We start from the raw sequence: 25,218 nt of genomic DNA, 5'->3' as shown, positions 1-25,218 counted from the left end.
CTTACTGAAAAGTTTTTATTACAATAGAAATTGAAAAAGAAAATTGTATACAACAAAATCCAAGAATGTGCCTAAAAAATTGATGCGTCCTCAGCAGGCGAGGAAGGTCATCCCACTCCTGGAATAGGCACTCTGCCAGAGAGAGAAGATGGACGGTATGTTGTTCAGTACGGATTCAAATGGTCAGCTATCGGGTTTTACATGATAACGTTCAGCCAGTTGGAAAACACATTTAAATTCCTGTCCAGAGTGAATTTCTCACACAAGGTACAGAGATTTGCTTCAAATAACACTTGGTTTTTTTGGGGGTCTGGTTTGTTTAGCAGAGTAACTGTTCTTTTCCTGCAACAAAACAGTGGTTCACAGCCGCTTTCTTGTGACTATCAAAATCACAAACATGACTAGTTACTCAGTACCAAAAAAGACCTAACGGTTTGTTTAAAATAATACAAAAATACCTCCCCACAACCCACATTTGTGCACAAAAAAAAAAGATGGCTGTGGGAAAATCCCACCTTTGTTTTGACAACAAATTCACGAGCAAACCAAAGTATGCTGACATTTCAAACAATTAACTTTTTAAAATGTCACATTTGCATTCAACTGAACTTTGAATCCTATTTTACAAAAAGCAAAGAATGCTCGTTTTGACCCCGATCTGGATCGGTGAGCATGGAGCACAAATTAAAGTTATTGATTCAGCAATCAATAACTTTAATCTTACAGGTTAAGACATGTACAGAAAAAGTAAAACATCTAAACCAACCCTTTAAATCAAGAGTATAGCATGCAGTAGTTATGACTTTTAACACATGAATTAAAAAGAAAAAAAAAAAGATCAGCTGTGGAAAAGTTGTGCAAGTTTCTCTTTGTGTACATACTGTGTGTCTGTAGTTGTATCTTCTAATAGCCTCTCGGATGTGACAGGGCTGGATCGCTCCGCTGGGAGGCTCCACTGTAGCCGGACAGCTCTGAAACACAATTATGAGTAATAAGTATTAACACAAATGCAGCAAAGCACACAATGGAATGTTTTGGATGTTTCCTTTGGGAACGTGGAGTTTTTCATGAGCTGAAAATGGTCACCTTTGTCTTGTGTGTTCAGAGACTTACATTTTGCAATTAGCAATAAGATCAGTTATTATGTATATTAAGAAAATTAACAGAGGAGGAGTTCATACTCTACATCTGCACGAAGACTTAAACATTTGTTAAGACACATTAAAGTCTGACTTGTCAAAAATTAGTACAATCAAGGGATTAATACAGCAAAATGTTTGTTATTGTCAGAGCATTTATTCATTATTCATCATAAGTCCTTCTAAAAATATGATCAAGCAAATAAATGTACAATAAATCACAACAATTATTGGCTACTTTAGTTGTACCTGGGGTCCAAACTTTAGACCCATTTAACCCAGACAGTCTTGCTTTGATTCAGGACTGTTAACATGTGTTTTGATCTCTAGAGTTATACTGAATCTTGACTTCTCTGACAACATCCATCATACAAAACAAGCATTTATGCACCAGATACTTAATAATAATTTACAAGTTGAAAAGGATGTTTTACAGGGTGTATTTGTGCAGCCAAAAGCCCCTTAATCCCCCTACTTTGCGGCATCCTTTATTCCACGGTCGTGTCGATGACGATCTTTTGTTAAGCACACTTTATATAGATCTCATGTAGGGTTGTGATTCCATTGTGTTGACAAAACCTGTCCAGAGGCAGACAAACACCTTTGCTGAAACCTGCCGCCATAATTAACTGCCTTTGTAATTTCTCCTGTGCCTTCATGATACACACGGACACCGACTACCAGTCTCAAAGCAGCACCAGTCACTCTCTATTAAACTCATAAGAAACTGCAGCTGGCACTCACCTTTTTACGTTTCCTCTGCCTCGCCCTCCCATCCACACTGCCGTTACCTTGTAGGACGGGCTTTGACGAGTGTGAGGACCCTGGGGTGGAGGGAGGGGTGGCTTCAGGTGAGTCTGGATCCTTCTTCACCTGCTGAGGAGGAAGACGAAAGACAGATATTTACTCAGTAATATTATGACAGTAGATTTAGCGATTGATACGTCTCAATGTGTGATGAAGTGTGTGAACCTCAGCATGTGTGTTGTAGTGGATGTAGCTGGCAGAGATCACATGACTGACTGGATTCGTCTTTGCTGTCATTTCCTGCTTCACCAAGAGCGACAAATCCACGATCTGAACGAAGGAAAAGCATTTTAAAACAGGAAAGCTTTTAAATTACACGCACATATGTGAAGTAATGACTTAACAAGTTACCTGGGCAACAGTCTCATAAGCCAGGTATGACAGGATCTCCATGGCCATGCTGTTGGGTTTCAGCTCCAGGCTGCTGCAATCGAGCCAGTCCCGAAACTTTGAAGCTTTCTTAGCTGTGAGCGAAGACGGGCAAAGTAAGGACACATGACAAGAGGTCAGACGGGCTTAAAATGCTGAAAATCATCCTGAATCAGGTTTTTAAAATGTGCAATAACATACGTTTTTATGTTTTGAACTGAAATAATGAGCTGATTATTCAATTAGTGAACTAACAGGATAAAAACACAGTCCACAGCTTTATTTGCTTATTTATAAGATGCCCATAAGCCATGACTTAGAGCGCATGTAGTCTTTGTGGAGTTCACAATAAAAATATATATAAACATCAAACCGACATGAAAACATACATTAGCAATAAAATTTAGTCCTTTACTCCTTTCGGACCTGTGACAGAATCAACTTCCTGACAGACAGATACTAAATGGGCCGTTTCAAATCTTACCAAAGCTGAGCTGTCGACTCTCACAGAACTCAGCATATTGAGCCGGGTCCATATTCCGAGTCTGACGCTCCAAACGCTGAAGATTCAAATACACATAAAAACACTTAAATCTATAATCCCAAAAAGTTTCTCCCACTGAAAACACTATCTCCAGATGAGCAGAATCAACAATCCAGACATTTTAGATCTATAAGTTCATATATGTGTCATTTCCTTTCAAAACAGCCCTACTAATCAATCATTGTCATGCAGACATCGATGGGCTCTGACCTCCATCCTCTCCTGTTTGATGGGGTCTATCTCCTGACGTTCTGCTAATGACAGGAGTTCACCGGTCTGATCCATCCACACCAGGAAGTCCTGGGCCAGTCGCTGCCTCCGCTGGTTAGCACCAGCAGGACCTACAGCACCCGATTTGTTCACAAAAGACAAAAAAAAAAGAAACACTTAAGATGAAAACCAGAGCTCAGTATTCATTTGGGTTTTGACTGTAGCATTTGAAGCTTTTTTTGTACAAAGTGGTTTCTGAAAAGGTTTGGATGCTGTAAAAATATCTATTTTTAAACATCTGCAAATTATTTAAAACCTATATTTAATTTAAGGTATTGCAAAAACAACATATCAAATGTGGGAACTAAGGGGAATTTTGTATTGTGCAATGTGTAATATGATAATGTTACATTTTAAGCCAACAAGATGGGACAGAACCATGTTTTCCAGTGTGTTGCATCACTTCTTTAAACATAAGCGTTTGGGAGTTCTTCAACTTAAAATTGGCTGTTTTTGTTCCATAATGTGACACAAGTGTTCAGTGGGCTATAGCCAGGCCAGCTTAACACCCAGACTTTTTAACTATAGTGCAATGCTGATACGATTTGACATCGCCTTGCAATATTAGTAGAAGCAAATGTTAAGCATCAATGGTGCCATTACAGATGTGAAGCCAAACAATCACATGTCACTCAGCTTGTGTAAGAGGAGCGCAACCACATCCATAATGAGCTTTAAATTTTAACCGATCAGGCCACAGCACAATTCTGCATCAGTCCATCTGAAATAAGTGTAAGCCAAGGGAAAAAAAACCCACAATAGTTTTTTCATATTTAAACTATTTAAATTGTCTTTTCAAGAGTTTTAAATTCTATTTGTGGATGCAGCAACAAGCTGAATGACTCAGAAGTGCTCTTGAGCCCACGCATTGATTTCCATTCCAAAACAGGGTCACAGGGTTGTAATAACATTTAAAAGGTCACTATATGTGTGTGAGGCTCCGTGTCTACCTGATTCTGCCTGTGTGTCTTCATCGTCAAGAGTCTTGAGTATTTTGGATTTATAATCTCTAAACTGCAGATATTTTAATAATCTTGCCAACTTCCTCTGGTCAGCAGATTTTGAGGCGTGAAAATAAAGAACAGAAAAAGGGGAAAGGAATTAGTTATTTCAAACCTTAAAAAACAATAAAGGAAGAAAAGATTCATGGACAAACAGTTTTGAATATTTATTTATTTTTTTTATTCATGTGTGCATTTTGTACCTTGTCTCTCCTCATCAGGAATAAGATGTCCTCAGGTGAAATAACCCTTGAGCCACGCAGAGCCGCTCCCTCGCAGGCATGATGCAGCTGAGAAATAAACCAATTGCATCAGTAAAGTCAGAACTGAATTACACTTATGCTTTAATATAATTACATTTAGTTTTTCTGCCATTCAGAGGCTCCGAAATGAGACAGAATCGTGGATTTTTACAGCCACATCTGTTATACATGTAAGGATTTTAGTTGTCTTATGTGCTTTACTATTATTCAGCCTGTAATTAACTCTTCAGGTGGTTTAGGCTTTGATCTTGAAGTTTGAACAGATAATTTTTTCAACATTATGTTTGTTATGTTGTATGTTACCATAGTAATGAGTTGTGTGTGTACAATATCCTCCACCAGCGCTGCAGTCTCTTGCAAAGGCCTACGAGCGTCTCCCAGAGCAAACCTGAAAATCAAACACAGCTATAATCATAGTTATGCAGAGCCTTGCAGAGCTTCCAGTGCGTCAGTCGAATCTAATTACACTGCCATGTGTTAAAGAGCTGCTAATTGGTAAAGTCTAAAGTCATAACTCATTAACGTTTCTTAAACATTAGCGCCGGTTGTGCTAACAGCACTCGTCTTACACTGCTGCTCTGAAAGATCACTTCTAACTATCTAACTGGTTACTTCTATCATTTTCCATTAATGAAGCCTGCCTGTTACCACCTTCACAAAAATAGAACTACTGTATTTATACACTGTTATTTAAAAGGTAAATATATTACATAATTAATCATAATAAGTAACAAAAAAGCTAAATATTTGGCATGGATTTTTTTGAAGGGTGGATTTTCTGCAGAGAGGGTATTAAATATATTTTTTTAACATATCTATATATTCTAAGTATATATTTTGTACATTATAACACCTGTAAGAATAGTTTTACAGCAATTATATTTATTCTATCATCCATCCGTTTTAAAAACCATTTATTCCCCACAGGTTTCAGGGATGCTGAAGCCTCTTCCAGTTGGACAAGAAGCAACGTACTTTATTTAGAAAACAAAAAAAATGCCTTATAAAAACACAGAAATTTACCCAAAATAAATAAATTATAAATAACTATTAGCACACATCATTACTAACTATACAACAGCTAAAACCTGTGAATGGTGAGATATTTTATTAGTAATTTAAAGAGGCATACAAAGATGCTCACATTCAACACTGTCATTACCTTCATTTTTATTCTCACCATAAACCACTAACACTTGCAAATAATTAGAAACAGACTGGCCTGTTTGGAAGGGCTCCCAGGAGAAAGCCCCTTCTCAAAAAACAGAACATGGCAGTCAAACCACAAGACTGGAAAAATCCCGTTTGGACAGACAAGACCAAAGTGGAGATGTTTGGCAATGACGCACAGCACCACATTTGGAGAAAGCCAAACAAATCAAGTACGGGGGGACCTGGGCACCTTGAGCCACTGAGTTGACTGTGAACTATTTCAAAGTATTCTGGGGTTAGGAGTGATGTAATGTCAGATGGCTAAAACCCAGCTGAAACTGGGTCATGAAACAGGACAATGATTCCAAGCACAGCAGCAAAACTACAGCACAATGGCTGAAAGAGACAAGAACCAAGCTGTTGTAATGCATCAGACCTCAACTCAAGTGAAATGCTGTGACAGACAGATGAAGTCATACAGAAATCAATTAAATCAAGTTATTGCTGCTAAAAGTGGGGCGTACTTACTTTTTTACAGGACTCTGTACTGTGAAAACGCGCTTTCTCAGATTACGTTAGTCCTTTAAAGCAGCGGTCCCCAACCTTTTTTGCCTCACGGACCGGTTTATGCCCGACAATATTTTCACGGACCGGCCTTTAAGGTGTCGCGGATGAATACAACAAAATAAAACTAGTACCGGTACCGAAAAAAAGAAGATTTATTCATAACACACGTGAAAAGACCCAGGAAAACCGAGTTAACGATAAAAACGATAGCAAAACAACACTGAAAACTGATAAAAACCCTGAAAACCATACATTTCACACCTGAGCTTCAACTCTCGCGGCCCGGCACCAAACGACTCACGGACCGGTACCGGTCCGAGGCCCGGGGGTTGGGGACCGCTGCTTTAAAGGATGTGTCTCTCACATTACTTTAAATAGCTTTAATGTCATCCAAATTAAATGTAGATGGATATTAAAACTTGTTTTGGTACTAACTGAAACATAGTAGTAGAAAAATTAGATACTTTAAGTTGGTAGTGAGAATCAGTTCAGCTCAGATTTGTTAAACTGATTTAAAAATCTGGTGTGACTGCTTGTTTATAAACATTTTACATAAGTAAAGGAATCTTCATAAAATGAAAAGCAGTTCTTAATCTGTACGGTATTAAAGAAACTTCTTTGTTTAACTATTAACCGTTACTAAACTAAACTAAACAAAAACATGATTTATTGTCTAAAAACCAGACAGAGCTGAAGTTTTGGTCACTTTCCAAATAAACATGCAGCCAGTAAATGTGTCTGTGTGTGTCTCTGTTTCTCTCTCTCACACACACACACACACCAAGGTCAACAGGCCACACATACACCTTGACCACAATTTGGTCAAAACCTCAATTTGCATCCAGAAAGCCACTTCCATGATGGCAGACTAACGTAAACCCACATCCTGGAGCGCTTTCCTTCTCTCATTTCTTCTCTTTCCCACTCTCTCCTTTTATTTCTCTATCAAATACAAACACCATTCCCCTTGCCTAATCTCTGCCCCCCACCCCCAGAGCTTCTTAATCTGCTCCCTGATTGGCTGTCTGATGCTCTGTCATACAGGTGAGAGAGGTTTTGGTTTGGGGTTGTGGGCAGGTTGGCCTCAGGTTCGGAGGTTGGCTTCAGACTTTAGGTTGATTTTAGGTTTTGGGGTTTAGTCTGGTTTTAGCCTCTCTGACCACCAGCATCACCTCTCTGCAGCCCACACACAACACAAGGTGAGTACAGCAAAAGACACACAAAACAAAGGAGGCTTCAGCAGGCTTGTGGCTTCTTTAGAAAAAAAATCCTTCAGTAAGACTTTAAATATGACAGTTTTACGTTTTCTAAAAAACCTAAGCAGAAGAAGTGACTTCATATTAGAAACTCGATCAAAAAGTAATTTGTTATGGTACCAGAGTTGTCCAGTTGTTTTTAACTTACATAACTATATATACACAAGTTAAATATATATATTTATATTATATACATACATATATATATATATATATATATATATATATATATATATATATATATATATATATATATACATACATATACATACATATATATATATATATATATATATATATATATATATATATATATATATATATATATATATATATGTATATATATATATATATATATATATATATATATATATATATATATATATATATATATATATATATATATATATATATATATATATATATATATATATATATATATTTATATTTATTTATTTATATTTATATATTACTTTTTAAAGATCTTTTTCCACTTTCACTGATTTATCCACTAATTATTTCCTCGACAGGATGATTTCAGAAAATGGTGAAAAATGCTGATTATTTAATAATGCTGAACCTTCCTGATTATTTCTTCTTTTCTAACATAAAGGTCCAAAATCTAAATATATTGAGTTTCTTGTCACTTAATACAACAGAATGGGATTATTTTAACCTAGAAATAAACTAATAATGATAGACTTGCTAATAAAAACTGACAAAACATTACATTCTGTATATACTGACTTTTTTTCCTTTTGCTTTTTTACTTTTTTCCATCAGTCCTATTCTTTGTTAACTAAGTTAACTAAATAGAGACTAGAGACTTCAAGTCTGCACTGATTATCACTCGTGGCTCATGTCACTGGATACGAGCTATTTAATTTCATACTTTTATGTTTTTGCTTTTTGTTTGTTTTGCTTGACATAAAACCAAATGTTACTTAAAGTTATACTTTAGCAATTAAAAAAAAATAATTTATTGAAATTCTTCTGAACTTTTTGTACAAATGTGTTATATAAAATATTGAAATGAAGGGCTGTGTGCTGTTTTCAGGCATCTGTTTGGATTTGCAAAGTGTCATTAACCACAATGCTAATATTGTGGCTCTCTCCTTTAAAAAACAGGTTTCCATGGCTTCAAACAGTCTGTTCAGCAGCCCCAGCCCAATGCTGTACTGGGGTGAGACTCCTTCTCTTTGTTTGTTTGTGTGTATGTGTGTGTGTCTCTTACATCATGCTCTGTAGCTCTGGGATAAAATTGATCCTTGAAGCTGGACGGTCTTTAGAGCTGGAGGGGGCGGAGCCAGCCATGGGACTGCTCATAACCACGCCCACCTGATGACAAAACCAAGACAGAACCACATTAAACTAGAGAGCAAAATTAACTTACGGAGGGTTGCAGCTCACCATTATACTCTTTTAATTCTTGTAATATGCATCTTTCAGTAAATTAATAATCTTAAAAAAACAAACAATCATATAAAAAAAAGGATATTTGGTGTCTGGAGGTATTTTCCTGAGAAATCTAATTTAAGCAATGTTTTGAGTGAACAAAAGATCTAACAATATTTTAACATTAACTCTCTCTTTAAATATACTTTATTGACTATACAAGAAGAGAATACCCCCAATATAAATGTCTGCGTAGGTTCTCAGTCATCAACGTCATCATAGAAGGCAACTGGACCTCTTTAGGATTTTAAAGCACTTTCGCCTCTCAGCCTCCTGAATTAGCTGCATGAACTTTCTCTTTTAGCTGCTTTCTGATAGCAGTGTTGAATATTCTACTAAAATCAGAGCGTGTTATAGTCTTCTTCTTTTTTCCCCTCCTTAATAAGGAATGAAATAAGGAATCTCTCGGTTAATTTGAAAAGCCTGCTTTGGGTCATTACTACAGACTGAAAAGTCATTCTGTAAGCTAGCGTTCTGGTGTATCCACAGGCATGCTTATATTCATGCAGCTCCAAACACTCTGTCTGTTAATGCCGGCCAAGTTAATGCCGATAAAGTCCAGAGCTGAACAAAGTAACATTCATCTCATCTGCCCAAACAATTAATGTTCTTCTGAAAAGTTTCATCTTCAAGTTTAGTGCCAACGAGCAGACCATAACTTCATTCACAGATGTCGATGTTATGTGCCGTCCTTTCCACTGTCTGAATAGACACAGAAACTCAGGTACCCTGTACATCAGTATAGAAGAACAGCTAAAGCAGCTCCAATTAGAAATACTGCAGCTTTTTCAGCTTCTTTTTTCATCCTGATCGCTGCTGCATCTGAGATTGATCCTCCTGCATCATGTTTTTATCTATGTGAAGGAACCTGCTGTTCCAGGTTCATGTTATGGCTTTGCACGGCTTTGTTGCACTTAGTCTCTACTTTGACAGATGTGTATGTGTGTCTTCTTTATACAGTGTGTGTGTGTGTGTGTGTGTGTGTGTGTGTGTGGTTCAAATGAAATAAATCACAATGCTGCACTTGTAGTTCACTTTCATGTGGTTTTAGTATTTGGGGGTCACTTCATCTAAACAAATCGCGGGGCAGAGCAGAACAGAAGCCGAGCCAAGAGCCTAAAACAACAAAATAGCAGAACAGAGCTCGGGAGAATAAACACAACGTCCTAACACACGTTCACACACACATACATAAATATAAAAACACACATACACACTCCTACAGTTGGACAGGTGGTGTGACCGCAGTAACTTCCTCTCCGGCAGTAAAATATGAATAATAATACAGCGCAGTTCCCTCATATTCAAACACTGCGGTGGCTGAAACACAATGCAAAAAAGAAAGAAAGGAGAGGCAAGAGGAGGGGAGGCGAAGAGGAGAACCAAAGACACGTAAAAAAGCATAAAACAAGTAAAAACTCTCACCAGAGTCTGTCAGAGAGACGCTATTACTGTTAATGTTCTGGTTTTCTTCTGTTGTCGGCGCGATTTGATGACGCAAGGGAGCGCGAGGGTGTGGTAGTTGTAGTTTTCTACACGTCCTGGTCGAAAGGCGCTACACTCCAGCTATGAGCTGTTAAATACAGGGTTAGCAGCTGAGATTAGAGTTGAAGAAGATACACAGCTTTAAAGGGGAAGTGTTTATGGTCTAATCAGTACTCAGAATTTTAATATATCCACCATAGCGACACAGATTTAGCAAAATATGCTGTACAGCTTTGAGCGCTCCCCTGCAGCAATCTCACCTGTATGGAGGACCAAGCGGTCCAAAATTGAAAAGTAAATAAATTGATATAATTAGTAATGATTTTACAATACACATTTATGTATGCAAATATGACTGGTGTTAAAGTGCTTTAGATTGAGGCAGTAGCTACAAGAGCTATTTGCTTTTTATTTATTTTTAAATTGCCATCTAATATAACTCTTAACACAGTCTGACTGACTTCAGGAAATACAAATATATTCAAGTCTAAAATGGATGTGACCTCAGAGAAAAGAACAAAAAATGAAAGACAAAATGGGATAAAAATTGACTTCTTTATTCCTATTGTTAAGATCCTGTGGCGAAGTGCCGTCTGTCACCATCAGCCAGCACTCGTCAACTGGATGAACAAGAGCTGAGGTGTCTCCACCAGTGCAGTACAGCTCCACCCAGAGGACTGGTCCCGACCGACAGCCCAAATTTCCTCTGCAGCAGCCTGCCTCAGCACTGGAGGTGTAATAAAACACTACCAAGAGCCTTTACTGTGAGTAATCTACATATACACTGGTGCTATTTTTAAACCAAAATACATACTTTTACTCTTTCAGTATGAATACTTTATTCATACTGAAAGAATAAAAATCCTCTGTTCACAAAGATAAAAGACCAGTCACAATGTTTTTTAATTTTTCAGGTTGTTGCCCTGGGGAACGATGTGCCTGATGGCGTGGTTGTGACAGTGATGGCTGGCAATGATGAAAACGTCAGCGCAGAGCTACGTAATGCCACAGCCACCATGAAACAAGGCTGTGCCCACTTCAACGACCTCCGCTTCATCGGCCGCAGCGGCAGAGGTATACAAACAGATACATGCAGCACTGTTACAAGTTATTCATACTTTGTCGATAAACAAGAGGAAAGACTGCAGCCTGCCATCTTTACCACCTCTGTCTACACTATTTGCAATTGCAGTGCCCTGCAATCACACAGTTAAAACACTTAGTTGTTTTTATAGGTTTCTTTTAAATATTTGAATACCCGTAAAGTTAGATCAATAATCAAGTTATGGAGCCAGAATTCATTAACTCTAGTTAATTAGTTTCTTAATCAATAACATCAGAGCAAAACTGAATAAAAGAAAACAACCATGTGTAATCGTGAGCACATTTAAATAAATTAAAAAAGGCATAAGATTTAAAAGAAATAAAGAACACACTAAATACAATTAAGAGTATTAAAAATAGATTAAAATACAATAGAAATAATCCTGGATAAAGTACAGCAGTCAAAGCAAAACAGTGAATGACACAAAAATTTTGATTCAGTTAAGTAAATAAAAACAAAGTAGGCAAATGTATATAAAGTATACTAACTAGTTTCATGTGTACATATGTTTTATTATTGTTTTAAAGGTAAGAGCTTCACCTTGACGATAAACGTGCTGACCTCACCTCCTCAGATCGCCACCCTACACAGGGCCATTAAGATTACCGTGGACGGACCACGGCTGCCCAGACGTTAGTAAATACGAGTGAAAACAGTATGACTGGATCAAATCTGAGGCGATCCGGGCAGGTTTTAACTTTATTTCTTCTGATCTCAGGTCAGAGGCAGAAGGAGATGAAGGCTGGAGTTTTTAGGCCCTCCAGGAGCATCAGTAGCAGCACGGCTTCATCAGGTAAGACATAAAATGTCACAAAATGTGACACAGCAAGGCCACTGAAAATTAAAAACTATGTTGTTAATTTTAGTTTTCAGAAAGAAAACCTTCTATTATGAAACAATAGTTGGTCGTGGTCATGCTCATGTCACATGACAGCTGAGCAAACAACCAAAGAAGACAACGAGTTCTGGAGAAACACTGATGTTGATGCTTCTTGTCTCGCTTCAGAATGCAGATCCTTTCCTTCCACCTCTCTGTGGATGAATGAGTCCTTTCTGGGCCCAGTGACCTCTTTGGCATCTTCATTCGCTCCTACTCCCAGAATGCACCATCTGCCTGCCCTCCCTTACTCTACTCAACCTCCTCCATACAGTTCCTACCTGTCTTCTCCTCCTCCTCCCCCTCCGCTCAGCCACAGTGGTCCATTCCAGGCCGGCAGCTTCCACTACGGGCCCCACCAACCATTCCAAACAACAGGGGAGGACCGCAATGTTGTCACAGCACTGACCAATTATATTGAAGGGGGGTGTCTTTCCATGAGAGGGGAGGAGCCTGTTTGGAGACCTTATTGATGATTGGATGTATTATTTTAGCATAATGTAAACATTTAACCAGTTTTAATGTTTTTCTCTCTTTTTTCTTTCTTTTTTTATCGAGATAAATCCTTAAACCTACGTTCTTGATATTTTGTAACCTGTTATTTATTAAAACAACATTTGTATATATTGTGTTAAACAATGAATAATAAAAAAAAATAATTTGATAGTTGTTTCTCAGACCCATTTTTATTAGACAAACAATGGTATAAAAAGAGTAGCTTTCACTATCAAAATAGTTAAAGTAGCATCTCATTACAAACCCCAAGAAAACAAACAGCTGTTTGTTTGTTTCACTGATCATAAGAAATTAGATTTTATAATACTTGTTCATTAATACGGAGGGAAATCAAAGTTAAGACAGTTATCACTCAAAAAATGAAAAAAACAAACAAACAAACAAAACGTGCACTGAGCTCTTCAAAAGCCAGAAAATATAATGCCATTCTTTAAAAGTATAAAGCAATCAATAACAAATTAAAAACAGTTTTTTTTAACTAGTTGTGTGTTAGCAACATACTTGAGTGTATTAAAAACAGAAAGCAAAATAAGAGGTAGAATATTGTTTAGAAGTGATTTAACAGTTCACATAAATAAAATGTGTTGAATCATTTATAAGAATAATAACAACAGCTATTTAAACTAAACCTGTTCCTCATGTTTGGAGCGGAAGGCCACTCAGTTGCTGATTGGCTGTTGCGACTCAGGACCTCAGTTCTCCATGGTGACAGATGCCTGGAGAAACAGGTAAAAGGTAAGAGGTAAGAGGTTCATTGACCTGTAGGTAGTGTTTAAACTTACACCAATCATGTGTGCATCACATTACTACAGAAGATTTTTGTAGTTGTACATTTAAATGACTTATTTAAGTTAATAGTTTTAATATTAATATTAATAAAAAATATTCAATCAACAATTATTGAAAACCAGGCAGTAGAATTCTTTCTGGTTGTGCCTTTCTGTTAAACTCCCTTATTCTGCAGTTTCATGCATTTATTCATTCAAAAGAAATAAATGTATTTTTGCCACTCTGGTCTAAATTTGAATAACTTTTATGTTGAGATTAAACGTCTCTGTGAATAACGACTTAAAGGTTAATAATATTGTTTCAGGAGAGACTGTCGACCTGTAAAGCACTGAGTTCAGCCACCCTCCTGCTCCACTCTTCTTCTGTCATTTCTTCATCTTCTCCTCCTTCATCAGTATCTTCATCAACCTGATGCTCTCCTGAAATACATGTTGCAAAGATAAACACAGCAGCGGGCAGAAACAGAACAAATACAGCAGTCATACAATACGACTACAGTGTTTTTATGTGAACTCTCACCATTGCAGGTCAGAGCGGTGCACACCCAGTTTCCACAGGCGCACACACACTTGTTGCACTCCATCTGAGTTTCAGCTCCATCCTCAAAGACCTCGTCCTTCAGAGCACACTCTACACACATAAAATACAATGTAATAAACATGATAACAGCTAAAATTCTTGTCCTTAAAAATATAAAAAGTTTCAGTTTTCAGTTTTTAATAAAAATTCTTGTAAAAGGAACAGATGCTGTAAAATGTGTGAAAATACATTAAAATAGTGCCAAATATATGCTCTTCTTCATATTTTGCTAAGTTTTGCTTGGCTGATTCTATCCCCTGGGTCTTGTGTTCGACACTCCTGATGTAGATCATACATTGAGCTAAACATACTTTGCCACTAAGTATGTGTTTGTGTAATTATATGTTCCTTTTTTAGTATCAAGAGGGTCTATACATGCATCCCCAAGTAATAAACTCTTTGTTCTTGATTGTAAAGTCCAGTAAATAACAGTCTTTAAATGATAAACAGTGTTAGGATAAATCCAAAGCTGAATACAACGGAGAAAAGCAAATAGAAATCTGATAAAAATGTCAATCACACAAACACGAAAAGTGTTTGTCCACTGTCCCAGGTTCAGGTTTGCTGCTTGTGTGTATGCATGTTTACTTCTCTCAGGTGGGTGGTAGGTGGGCGTAAGACAGTTGATGAACTCAGTTAAACTCAGCTTCCAGTCAGCATTTTCATCCGACAGCTCTATCAAAGCATCGACACACAGAGATCTAAGAAAAAGAAAGAAGTAAGAGACAAGTGACTGGAGAAGTCTGGATATGGAGTTAACCAGCATTTAATTTCTAAAACGATATGCAAAATGTGTGCTGCAATATACAAACAAAACAACAAAACAAAACAAGAAACAAATAGAGGAACAAACTCTCAGCGATGAATAAACTAATACCTCAGCAGCAGGTTAGTCTGCAGAGTATCTGAGTATGTGATGTTGAGTGCCGTCTCATTGTGCTTCAGGAATCGCAGAAATTCATTCGAATCAAGCTGTGAATCCCCATCATCAAACGTCTGTGACACAAAAACATAATCAACAAAGGTATTCAAAATCTTATACCTCATTTAGTTATATATTATATAGATATATATATATTACTTCTTCTCTAACTAGGAAGTGAATGAAAAACTATGCAAGCCGTCAATGTCAGAATCCATGTAAGTTAATAAATGGTTACAATAATGGTATATCATAAGGCTGAAGCTATGCAAGATAATAAGCTAAAATGTACCATTTCTTCCTACAAGTGACTAACAGATACGTTTGTAATTATTACACAGTGTGGGTGAAGTATTCACACCTGAAAATATGTCTGAAGGAGGTCACCGGCTGATCTGTTTGAGGCCAGATCTTCAGCTTCTTTCTGAATCCACTGGATCACTCTCTCTCTCATCCAATCACGATCAGATAGGAAACACACGACTGCAAGCATGAAAAGTGAAAAAGAGACCGGCTTTAGACAGCCACTCAAATTTGCTGATTTGTGTATAAATGTGAAATATTTCGTGACTTACTGGGGCTCACATCGGCCTTTGTTGGTTTTTCTGCAAATAGAAACGCACACAAAGCCTTCATGACTGCACAATCTTCACTCAAAGCTTATAGAGTTTGTGTTTGTGGATACTGACCCAGACAGTGTCCTCTGTGCTCCACGTGTATCTTGGTCTGAGTGATGCAGGCGTCTCTGTGCAGTTCACAGTGATTCCTGTAGGATTTTCCGTTGCTGCCACACACCCAGCGCTCTGACAAGTCACACTGCTGCAGAAAACAACAGAGGCTTGTCAATAGAAGATTACCAAAAAATGGTAGCTGCAGAAATATTACCTGCAGTCTTTCCCTAAACTAATACAGACGTACACATTTACAAGTACACATGTTTGCTAGTAGTCAGTACCTTTACCTGTAAACAGCGACAGACTGGTTCTCCTCGGTCAGTCGATACACACTCTCTACCTGCGCCGCAGAAAGTCCTGGCACACACCGACTCATCCTAACACAGAAGAACACACACAGGGACAAAGACATTGTCATCACAGTGAAGAGAATTGGGAAGAGTGGAGGAATAATTTGGGGTGGGTGTGCTCCACAGCCAGTTCCAGATGGTGACCTTTGACCTTCGTCTGAAAGGCCACATGGCATGCTGAATGACCATGACTTTCTCCCTCTCTCACACACACAAACACACACAGACAAAATGTATTGGAGCAGCTGCGCAGCGATGCATCTCATTTTAAATTCTGTCTTCTTCAGGACTTTTTCATTGTTTATAATTTAAAATTTAATTTCATCACCTCCATTTCTGAGTGAGAAAAAAAAAGATTTATCAACAAATGTCCATTTAAACCCAGTTACATATTAAAGGAACTGAAAGAAGTTGAATTAAATGTGAATGTACAGAAAATAATATATTAAACACCAAATTAAGATGTTAATAAGATACAGTTGATCAGTAAAATGTTACCAGTATAAATATAGGCAAAGCATTGTTATAATATATTGTAATATTTTATAAATATTATTTTAGGCAATTTTAATAAACTTATTCAAAAGCCAGCATTTTGGAGGCAAATGAGAAATGCTGAACAAAAATGATTATAATGATAAAAAATAAAAATAATAATGGTAAATGGCTCGTATTTGTATAGCGCTTTTATTTAGTCCCTAAGGACCCCAAAGCGCTTAACAGTCATCCACCCATTCACACACACACTCACACACTGGTGATGGTAAGCTACATTGTAGCCACAGCCACCCTGGGGCGGACTGACAGAGGCAAGGCTGCCGGACACTGGCGCCACCGGGCCCTCTGACCACCACCAGTAGGCAATGGGTGAAGTGTCTTGCCCAAGGACACAACGACCGAGACTGTCCAAGCCGGGGCCTGGACAGGGGCTTGGACAATAATGATTACCTGTGAAATATTTTGCTTTCTTTATTATATTCAGAGTCTTGTATTTATTTCCATCCCTGTACCAATTACCTGCCTCTGCCACTGCAATCAAATTAAAAACATAAACTTACTAAAAGTTCATAAAGCTGAAAAACAGACCAGATTCAGATGATAATTCTCAGTAAGTTCATCATGTTTATGATATGACAATCCAAGATTTCCTTTTCAAAGTGTTCTTAAAGAGACAGTGAATTATATGAAGCAGCAATAAATACTCAATACACAGAAGAACAAAATTACACTCTGATTCCTGACATTCCTCTTTATTAACAGGATGGAAAACCTGAAAACTTCTGCATGAAAACACTTTTGAAATCATGTATTCCCAAAGCTCTACCATAAGGACATATCTTAACTCAGGCTCCAGCAGTAATCTTCACTTTGATCGTAAGACAATCTTTTAAATTAAAGAGGACTGCACAAACTCGTCACTTTAAAATGTTCTCACTTTAGTGAAATGTCTTCACTCCCAGATTGTTCTACACAAAGACACAGAAGGGTACACACACACACACACACACACACACACACACACGCACAATAGGTACATCTGTCGCCTGTGGCTGTCCAGCTGACACCTGCTGCACTGAAAACCTGCTGTTAGCAACCAGCTGACGGTACGAGAACACACACATACACAAACACTGCAGTAATGTTTTCGGTGTAATTATGAGTACATGTCTTATTTACTTTGTTTGGCTGCAAAACAAGTTTCTGGATTTGTTCTCTCGTTCGCTCTTGTTCTCTCTGTTATATTTTCTCTTCTCTTTCTTTTTACTTTCACTTTAAATTTAGCTTTCCTTCCCTTAGTCAACCTCATTATTCTCTTCTCCAATAATTCTGTGCTTCTTCTGCATGAATATTGTGTAGATTTTCAATTCTGCAGTAATTCATTTTTCCCTTAAAAGTCCTTTTGGATTCTGTTCTGTCTTTTTTGTAACATTTTTGTATTAAAGTTCTGATTTATTGTATTTTTTCTTTTTTTTCCCTGATGTATTTTTATTAATTGGCTGTTGTGTACGACATATACATTTAAAAAGACTGAACAGAATGACATGTGGGAGTTACTCTATTCACATTTTTCAAAAAGTGTTTTTATCTCATGATTGTTGAAACCTTTGAAGTAAATTAAATTTTAATGTGTGTCACCACATTTTTTTAATCTTCTTTCAAAGGTAACTTAAAAAAAAGTTGCCATGGAAACTTCTTTTGAAACAAGCTTACTCATAGCAGAGTGTGTTTTCACCAAAATTACAGGTGGAGGGAGTGCGATTAGAGATGAGCAGCTGACAGTTCTGTTCAGAGACATGCCTGAGGACCTGTTCTATATTTCTGTGGGTTTCTATGTTACCTTAAAAACATTTGCACAAAACACATGCAGACACTTTCCTAAATCATGATTACCTCAACATATGCAAGCACACACCTGCCCGTAAACATCAGCTACTAACTAGTGAGTGTTAGCAACAACAACAGTAACAACAAAAGCTTTTTTTAGTGTAATATTAAACATATTCTCATTAGTCCTTAAACATAATAGAGCACTATAATTATCCCGTACACTCTCTCAATTTCCATTTTATCAAAATAAAAACAAAACGACATATTTTCAGCAGTGAGTTTACCTTGGAAAGGGGAGAGGAGGACACAGGATGAAAGAAGAGGAGGAACTGCAGCAGGAGCACAGAGATGGTCAACATCTGAAGTGGACAGGAGTAGAACAATCATGATGCTGTCCAACAATAACAGAAGTAAAGCTGCACTGTAATGCATGATACCATCAGTAATGCTACTGTGAAAAGTAAAATAGCAGTGAAGACTGAGTCTAATCATACTTTGTTCAGAAATTGCTGCAATCAGCCTGTAAGAACCAACTTGCTTATATCCAAATTTCACTTTATAGCGAGTCTGTTCAAAGCTAAACACCCAAACTTCCAAAATATCCTCATGTACCTGCATAGATGATGAGTTTATATCCAGCAGTGATCGGTGAAGACTCCTGCTTTGTTCTGCTGAAAAATGACAGCATGGTATGAGGAGAGAGAGGGAGAGAGAGAGAGAGAAGAGGAGGAGGAGTGATGGAGGAACAGAAAGAAGACCAGCTGTCCAGAGTCACCCCCACCCCTCTACCCCCCGAGCCTCAGAAACACATAAAAACCCACTTGTGAGCTGAACTGTCTTCTGTGGTAGGAATGATGAGTTAAAGACCTGCAACATGTTCAGACAACTTTAAACAGGCAACGCTGTGACTGACAGGCGCAGGAAAAAAAGAGTCACTGCTGACAATTTTCAGTAAAAAAAAGTGCCACTGTTTTTTCACAAATTATATTTATATGTATTTATGAATATAGATTTATGTTTTATATTCAATTCAATTCAATTTTATTTATATAGCGCCAAATCACAACAAAAGTCGCCTCAAGGCGCTTTATATTGTACAGTAGATAGCACAATAATAAATACAGAGAAAAACCCAACAATCATATGACCCCCTATGAGCAAGCACTTTGGCGACAGTGGGAAGGAAAAACTCCCTTTTAACAGGAAGAAACCTCCGGCAGAACCAGTCTCAGGGAGGGGCGGCCATCTGCTGCGACCGGTTGGGGTGAAAGAAGAAAAACAGGATAAAGACAGGATAAATCTAGGTTTAAATGTTTATTTATATTTATTATATTTTTATGTATTTATATTCTTTATTATATTTTATGTAGTTATTTATTATTAGATAATTAAACAATTTGTCTGGACTTAAGATACAAGGTTTTTGTGTAAAATCTAATTATCCTAATTAATAAAAAAAATATTCTCCAGCTGTTACTTTTTATTACCACTGACTTTTCTGCCCTGTTTGGCCTCAGTATCCTTCAGTTTCTCAGTGCTGTAGCACTGAAACCACCGAGTGAAGTTAAGCGTTTGTTTTCTTTAGTGCTTCTATATTTAAATGCCATCAATAAAAACACAAGTACTGCATTCTGGCTTAGCTTTTAAAACCACTATCAGTAGCCCTCACTTTTACAACAGACAAAAATGTTTGTAACACAACAGGAACACATAAAATGTAGCTTGTGCGTGATGATGTAGTACCACGCTGTGACCAGCAGAGGGCAGGCTGTGTGTCTTTAACTTGTTAGACAAATGTGTGAAGCAGTACACTAGGCATCCACATATTACTTAATAAACAGGATGGTGAATGAAACAAACAGTCCCACACAGACTATTTCTACCAACCTGCCCTCATAGATAAGTGTAAACCTTATGACTAAATATATACTCTTACCAGCACACTGAACAATAATGACTGGGATTCGGGAGGTAGATGTGCTAATATTTAACCTTAAACATAAACATAAACTGTCTGCATGCAGAAAAACTGTGCCCAGAAGGCCAGAACTGTAACTGGGGGAGAGTCATGAGACCATAGATGGATCCATTCTTCTTTATGTAGCAGGTGTCCTCATTAGTTCCAGATGTCACTCACAAAATATCAATCATGTCATAAACAATCTTCAAGATAAAGATAAGATATTTAGTGTATGATTTTAGCTAAGAACAGTATCATGTGAACAAAACTGGAACAAACTTGGATCATCTTGGTCTGATCACACCATAACAGCGGCAAGCAGCTTAACAGTCTCTAGACTAAGATAGGGTTAGACCAGGGGTGGGCAATCTCAGTCCACGAGGGCCGGTGTCCCTGCAGATTTTAGATTTTAGATGTGTCCTCGAACCAACACAGCTGATTTAAATGGCTAAATTTCCCCCTTGTGGGACTAATAAAGGTATATCAATCAATCAATAAATTAGCTCCTCAACATGTCCTGAAGTTCTCCAGAGGCCTGGTAATGAACTAATCATGTGATTCAGGTGTGTTGACCCAGGGTGAGATCTAAAACCTGCAGGGACACCGGCCCTCGTGGACTGAGATTGCCCACCCCTGGGTTAGACAGTAAGGCAGCACCTGCTTTAGTGGATAAGCGTTTGAAATTAAATATTAATTCATCTGAAAAGTTTGGCCATATTAAAAAAAAGCATTTTTAGTTGAATTGCACTTAGTTTTTTTTAGATATTTGATTTTGGAAATGATTATTGCAGGCTTCTGTTCACAATGTGACCTTTCTGTGTAGCTCCAGAACTGTGTTAACATTTTGCTCGACTTTGTCATCCCTCTTGGAGCTTCCTCTCTCTCGGGTGTGACAGTCAGCTGTTTGTCAGAGGAGGTGCTGAGGTTCAGATAAACCCAACCTCCCAGTGTGCGCTGCGACACCACTGGAGTGCTTCCTAAAAATAGTCCGGAGCAGTCAGCCAGAGTGTTAACATCATTTTTCTGTGTGCGTGTGTTCTTTTAATGGAAGGTATGTTATCGTTCTTCCCATTAGCTAAGAGATAGCAGAGGTGTGATGCATTCAAAACACCCCAAAATGGATACACACCAATAAGCAGTTCACACACACACACAGCCACACATACAGACACAATTTAAAGAGGCGGAGAGGAGATGATGATAGGAAGTAAATGTTTGCCTGTACTCCTTCTGCATTTCATCATTGAGTCTCTGAGAGTTTATTGGTTCATTCTACAGTTTTAAACAGGCCTGCATTCATTATATGGACCACTAATAACACCTATCTAGTTTTTATACCTTCTCAAATATTGACTATATATGGAAATTAAATTTAAATTTTCTGCATCAGTGTCTTGATTTTTTTCATTTTATTTATTTTCTCTTCTTCATATGTCTAAAAATAATTTGACACTTTAGAGATATTCTTCTTTTTCTTAAATATATACATCTCTTTTTTCAAGCTAAGAAGAAATCTTTGTTTCTCTAGAGGCTCGACTAATGTGAGGTCATCACTTTTACTTGGTAAACTGTGATGACCTCACATTAGTCGACTTTCTGTGTGAGAAAGTTTAGGAAAACAACTGCTTGTTGGTTTCAAGGTTCAAGGTTCAAGGTTCTTTATTAGTCACATGCATAGTTATACAAGTATAACACACAGTGAAATGTAACCTGACACGCTCCTCGACTTGTGCAAAGGGGTGGGGGGTGGGGGGGACATTATATATAATATATACATTAGGTGAATGTGCAGCAGTAGCATGTATGCAGCAAGCAGGTGAATTCTGTACATTGTGAATTAAATAAGAATGACAAAGCACCAAAAGTGGAAAAGCGTCTTTTAAGTTAAATTCTTTTAATTTTCTTTTAATTCCTTTATGAATAAAGTGACACAAACATGCATCACATCTCACAACTCCACAGCAAGTTTCTTACCACCACCATGTTTTCGGCCACATTTGCATATATGTTATTTTGTCCCATGAACACAATAGCTAAAAAAGTTTTGAATTGATTCTGATAAAAGTTTATTGTGTAGAGTGGGGTCATGTTAATAATCCATTACAACTTGCCTTACATCCACTAAGGTCCTCAAGATCCGCTTGATGATTTATTAGTTGAAAATTGACAGAAAACCTTTTAGAAACTTAGGAACTATGATTCATCTTAGATTTAACCTCTGACCTCTCCTTCAAGGTCGATAAACTTACCTCAAGGTCAAAGGGATACAGAGCTATTTAAAATGAAAACAGGTTTTCAGACTGACGCGAACATGTTGGTATCGGATACTTTTTGTGTACATTACAGAAACAGGTTCCATCATCATTTAAATGCATAAAAAGTTGAAGAAATGTACAAAGTATTAATTTCTTTTGGAAATCCAAATAAACTTATACTATTTACTTAGTAAATCCATTTCCCCCTGTATGTATCAATTGCTAAACATTTAAACAAATTTGACTACACACATAAAAAAAATAATAATAATAAATATCTATGCTCAAATGTATTTGTTTCCCTCCTAAAGGTATTAAATTACATTTAAAAAAATGATACAAAATGAATACATAGAAAATACAAAACTATTTGCATAAAAGCAAATACTGTGCAGAGAGTGAGCTGCCATGGTGGAGGTTTGTGTTCTCGGAGTGCTTCTTGATCTGATTTATAATGACACTTAAAGAAATTATTTATACTTTTAACTGATGCAAAAAATGTGTAAGTGATAAGTTAAGGTATAAGTTAGTGCATAAATAAATCACAAAGAACACTAACATCATGCAATTCGTCTAGTTTACCCAATGCACGGAAAATCCATAACAATACCAAAGTATCAATGTGATATGAAATCTCAGTCACATGTGCATGATTGTATTCTAGATTAGTTAGATATGGTAAAATCTGCCTATTCAATAAACATGTGAGCAAAAAACAAGGAAATTAACAATAAAACAAGTTCAAAAAGTTCAACAAGTAAATGTTTTATTTATTATTTTAAAAATCTGCAGAACTTTAATCTCCTGAAGCCATTTGGAACAAAATAAAGCCTTTTTGTGTATCAAAGGGTGTGCATGCTTTGTGAAGCATTAACTGTGGTTTAAAAGTTCATCTTTGATGAAAAGATCATGCGTTACAGGAAGTTTTTAGGGAATCTGTAGTTTTGTGCCATGAAGATTATCTTGTTGTTTTTTTTTGTTTGTGTTTTTAGGTCAACCCAGAAGTAAATGATCACTTTGCTTCATGTGACAAAAAGCCAGCAGCTAGGTTTTTGGATTCCAGCTGAAAATGTGTCACAAGTTATTTAGAATTTCTGAAGTGTAAATGCAATAAGGAATTAAAATATTCAATCGTTTAAGAATTAAAATGCCAGCAGTAGCCTTTAAGCAAACTACACTAAAGTTATATTACATGTAATAACTTCCTCAGTTTCCTGTTCTTAGCTGACAGGCGTGGCCGCCACCCATTGTGGTCTGTAGCCCAAGGTTCAAAATGTGATGTGTTGTGCTTTCAGAGATGTTCTTCTGCATACCTTGGTTGTAACAAGTGATTACTAGAGGTACTGTTGCCTTCCTATCGGTTCAAACAAGTCTGGCTATTCTCCTACGACCTCTAGAATCAACAAGAAATTCTAACCCAGATAACTGCCGCTTTCCTCTTTTTCTAACCATTCTCTGCAGACTGTAGAAATAGTTTTCCCAGGTCATCAGACCACCCTGTATGGCATCAACAAGCATTCTACATTGAAAGTTATTTAAATGACCTTTTTTCCTCATTCTGACGATCTGTTTGAACAGAGGATCATCTGGACCATGTTCACATGAATGATTGCTCTGAGTGGCTGTATAGGTATTTGCATTAACAAGCAGTTAAACAGGTGTACCTAATGAAGTGAGCAGTGAGCAGAGTTGCATGTTAGAACAATATCTGGCAGTTGTAAAGCAAGAGACCTTATTTTATCTGCCCACTCCATTCAAGAAAATCCCCTAACTGTGAAACAACATAATTAGTGGAGGATTTATGTGTTTGCATATCACAGACTGAATTTAAGATAACTGCAGTGAATTCACTGAAATGAAGCCGAATGTCATCACTTTATTTTTTAATCGCAGTTCAGCTGGTTCAAAACAAGAAAATTAACTTGAAAATTTCTGACATTTGGTGTAACGTTTATATCCTCTGGCTGTGCAGTGTTGTTCACCACATTGTTTTAAGTGTCACATGGTATAACCGCTGCTTTAGATATATTGAGGAAAAGAGATGCTGATAAGAGCCTGGAGGAAGCCACGGTGCTTTTGATTCTATCACAAGTTCTCTGAAAAGAAGACACAGCTGCTAGAAAGGGTTTTCATGCTGATTAAAAAACCCCAAGAGAAATTCTTTCCAACATTTGAACCCTTCAGTCATTCTGGGGTCATGAACTGAAGTCACATGTTGAATCTTAGCCTATTTTTTATTTTGAGCAAAGATGTTCACTTTTACTTTTTGTCTCAGTGCAGGAACTTAACCAGCAGTTTTCCAAAGAGATTCCATAATAAAATGTGTGGAATTATACTTTAAGCTTAAGTCACTTACCAGAGTTTAAGAGAAGCAGAGAGATACATGTCGAGAGAGTGACATGAAGGAATGCAGGACTGGGTCTTTTAGCTATTGTGTCTTAATACAATATGTGACTTCCTTCAGTGCCAGACACCACAAACAAACACATGCACCTATATTTGAGAGTTGAATAGCAGGCAGCGAGGCACCAGGCCCACTTCCTCTGGAGATGTAG

General features: G+C 37.3%; 3 protein-coding genes across 6 annotated transcripts; 1 reads left to right on the top strand and 2 right to left on the bottom strand.

Annotated features, from left to right (window-relative positions):
• Nucleotides 1-10,383, bottom strand: supt3h (SPT3 homolog, SAGA and STAGA complex component). Of its 4 annotated transcripts, none has more exons than XM_019366974.2 (12): nucleotides 10,249-10,383; nucleotides 8,603-8,706; nucleotides 4,697-4,781; nucleotides 4,334-4,420; nucleotides 4,080-4,176; nucleotides 3,070-3,221; nucleotides 2,800-2,875; nucleotides 2,298-2,410; nucleotides 2,112-2,216; nucleotides 1,884-2,015; nucleotides 882-971; nucleotides 1-132 (listed from the first exon to the last, which is right to left on the bottom strand). In XM_019366974.2, the coding sequence occupies exons 2-12, from the start codon at nucleotides 8,692-8,694 to the stop codon at nucleotides 91-93; spliced, it is 1,071 nt and encodes a 356-aa protein (XP_019222519.1). In that variant the 5' UTR covers nucleotides 8,695-8,706; nucleotides 10,249-10,383; the 3' UTR covers nucleotides 1-90. The 4 variants fall into 4 exon arrangements, with proteins under 4 accessions (XP_019222519.1, XP_019222521.1, XP_003438295.1 ...); XM_019366976.2 differs by having other exon boundaries at nucleotides 1,884-2,012; XM_003438247.5 differs by having other exon boundaries at nucleotides 3,070-3,200.
• runx2a (RUNX family transcription factor 2a) lies at nucleotides 7,868-12,869 on the top strand. Its single transcript, XM_005473690.4, has 6 exons — nucleotides 7,868-8,551; nucleotides 10,882-11,072; nucleotides 11,223-11,382; nucleotides 11,941-12,045; nucleotides 12,132-12,206; nucleotides 12,420-12,869. Exons 1-6 carry the CDS (start codon nucleotides 8,401-8,403, stop codon nucleotides 12,761-12,763), a joined length of 1,026 nt encoding a protein of 341 aa, XP_005473747.2. The 5' UTR covers nucleotides 7,868-8,400; the 3' UTR covers nucleotides 12,764-12,869.
• Nucleotides 12,870-12,969: 100 nt separating this feature from the next.
• On the bottom strand, nucleotides 12,970-20,555 carry LOC100690426 (follistatin-related protein 1). Its single transcript, XM_005473694.4, has 12 exons — nucleotides 20,524-20,555; nucleotides 19,061-19,116; nucleotides 18,733-18,807; nucleotides 16,058-16,147; nucleotides 15,786-15,915; nucleotides 15,672-15,701; nucleotides 15,458-15,579; nucleotides 15,052-15,170; nucleotides 14,763-14,875; nucleotides 14,115-14,225; nucleotides 13,914-14,014; nucleotides 12,970-13,522 (listed from the first exon to the last, which is right to left on the bottom strand). The coding sequence occupies exons 2-12, from the start codon at nucleotides 19,064-19,066 to the stop codon at nucleotides 13,499-13,501; spliced, it is 921 nt and encodes a 306-aa protein (XP_005473751.1). The 5' UTR covers nucleotides 19,067-19,116; nucleotides 20,524-20,555; the 3' UTR covers nucleotides 12,970-13,498.
• Between the last annotated feature and the right edge of the window lie 4,663 nt (nucleotides 20,556-25,218).

Source organism: Oreochromis niloticus, linkage group LG13 (assembly GCF_001858045.2).
Source record: "Oreochromis niloticus isolate F11D_XX linkage group LG13, O_niloticus_UMD_NMBU, whole genome shotgun sequence".
In the NCBI taxonomy this organism is placed as follows: Eukaryota; Metazoa; Chordata; class Actinopteri; order Cichliformes; family Cichlidae; genus Oreochromis; species Oreochromis niloticus.
This window is presented reverse-complemented; position numbering and strand designations above follow the sequence as displayed.

Bases quoted from the DNA above. Each gene is read 5' to 3' on its own strand.
- runx2a (XM_005473690.4), top strand. From the start codon at position 8,401: ATGAAGGGCTGTGTGCTGTTTTCAGGCATCTGTTTGGATTTGCAAAGT. The intron at 11,383-11,940 runs GTATACAAACAG...ATTGTTTTAAAG, and splicing joins CATCGGCCGCAGCGGCAGAG to GTAAGAGCTTCACCTTGACG. The intron at 12,207-12,419 runs GTAAGACATAAA...GTCTCGCTTCAG, and splicing joins TAGCAGCACGGCTTCATCAG to AATGCAGATCCTTTCCTTCC.
- supt3h (XM_019366974.2), bottom strand. From the start codon at position 8,694: ATGAGCAGTCCCATGGCTGGCTCCGCCCCCTCCAGCTCTAAAGACCGT. The intron at 3,222-4,079 runs GTAGACACGGAG...TTTTGTCTTTTG, and splicing joins AGACACACAGGCAGAATCAG to TGAACAAATCGGGTGCTGTA. The intron at 2,217-2,297 runs GTAACTTGTTAA...TCCTTCGTTCAG, and splicing joins CTTATGAGACTGTTGCCCAG to ATCGTGGATTTGTCGCTCTT.
- LOC100690426 (XM_005473694.4), bottom strand. The intron at 15,916-16,057 runs GTAAAGGTACTG...TGTTTTCTGCAG, and splicing joins CAGTCTGTCGCTGTTTACAG to CAGTGTGACTTGTCAGAGCG. The intron at 14,876-15,051 runs GTATTAGTTTAT...TCTTTTTCTTAG, and splicing joins CAGACTAACCTGCTGCTGAG to ATCTCTGTGTGTCGATGCTT.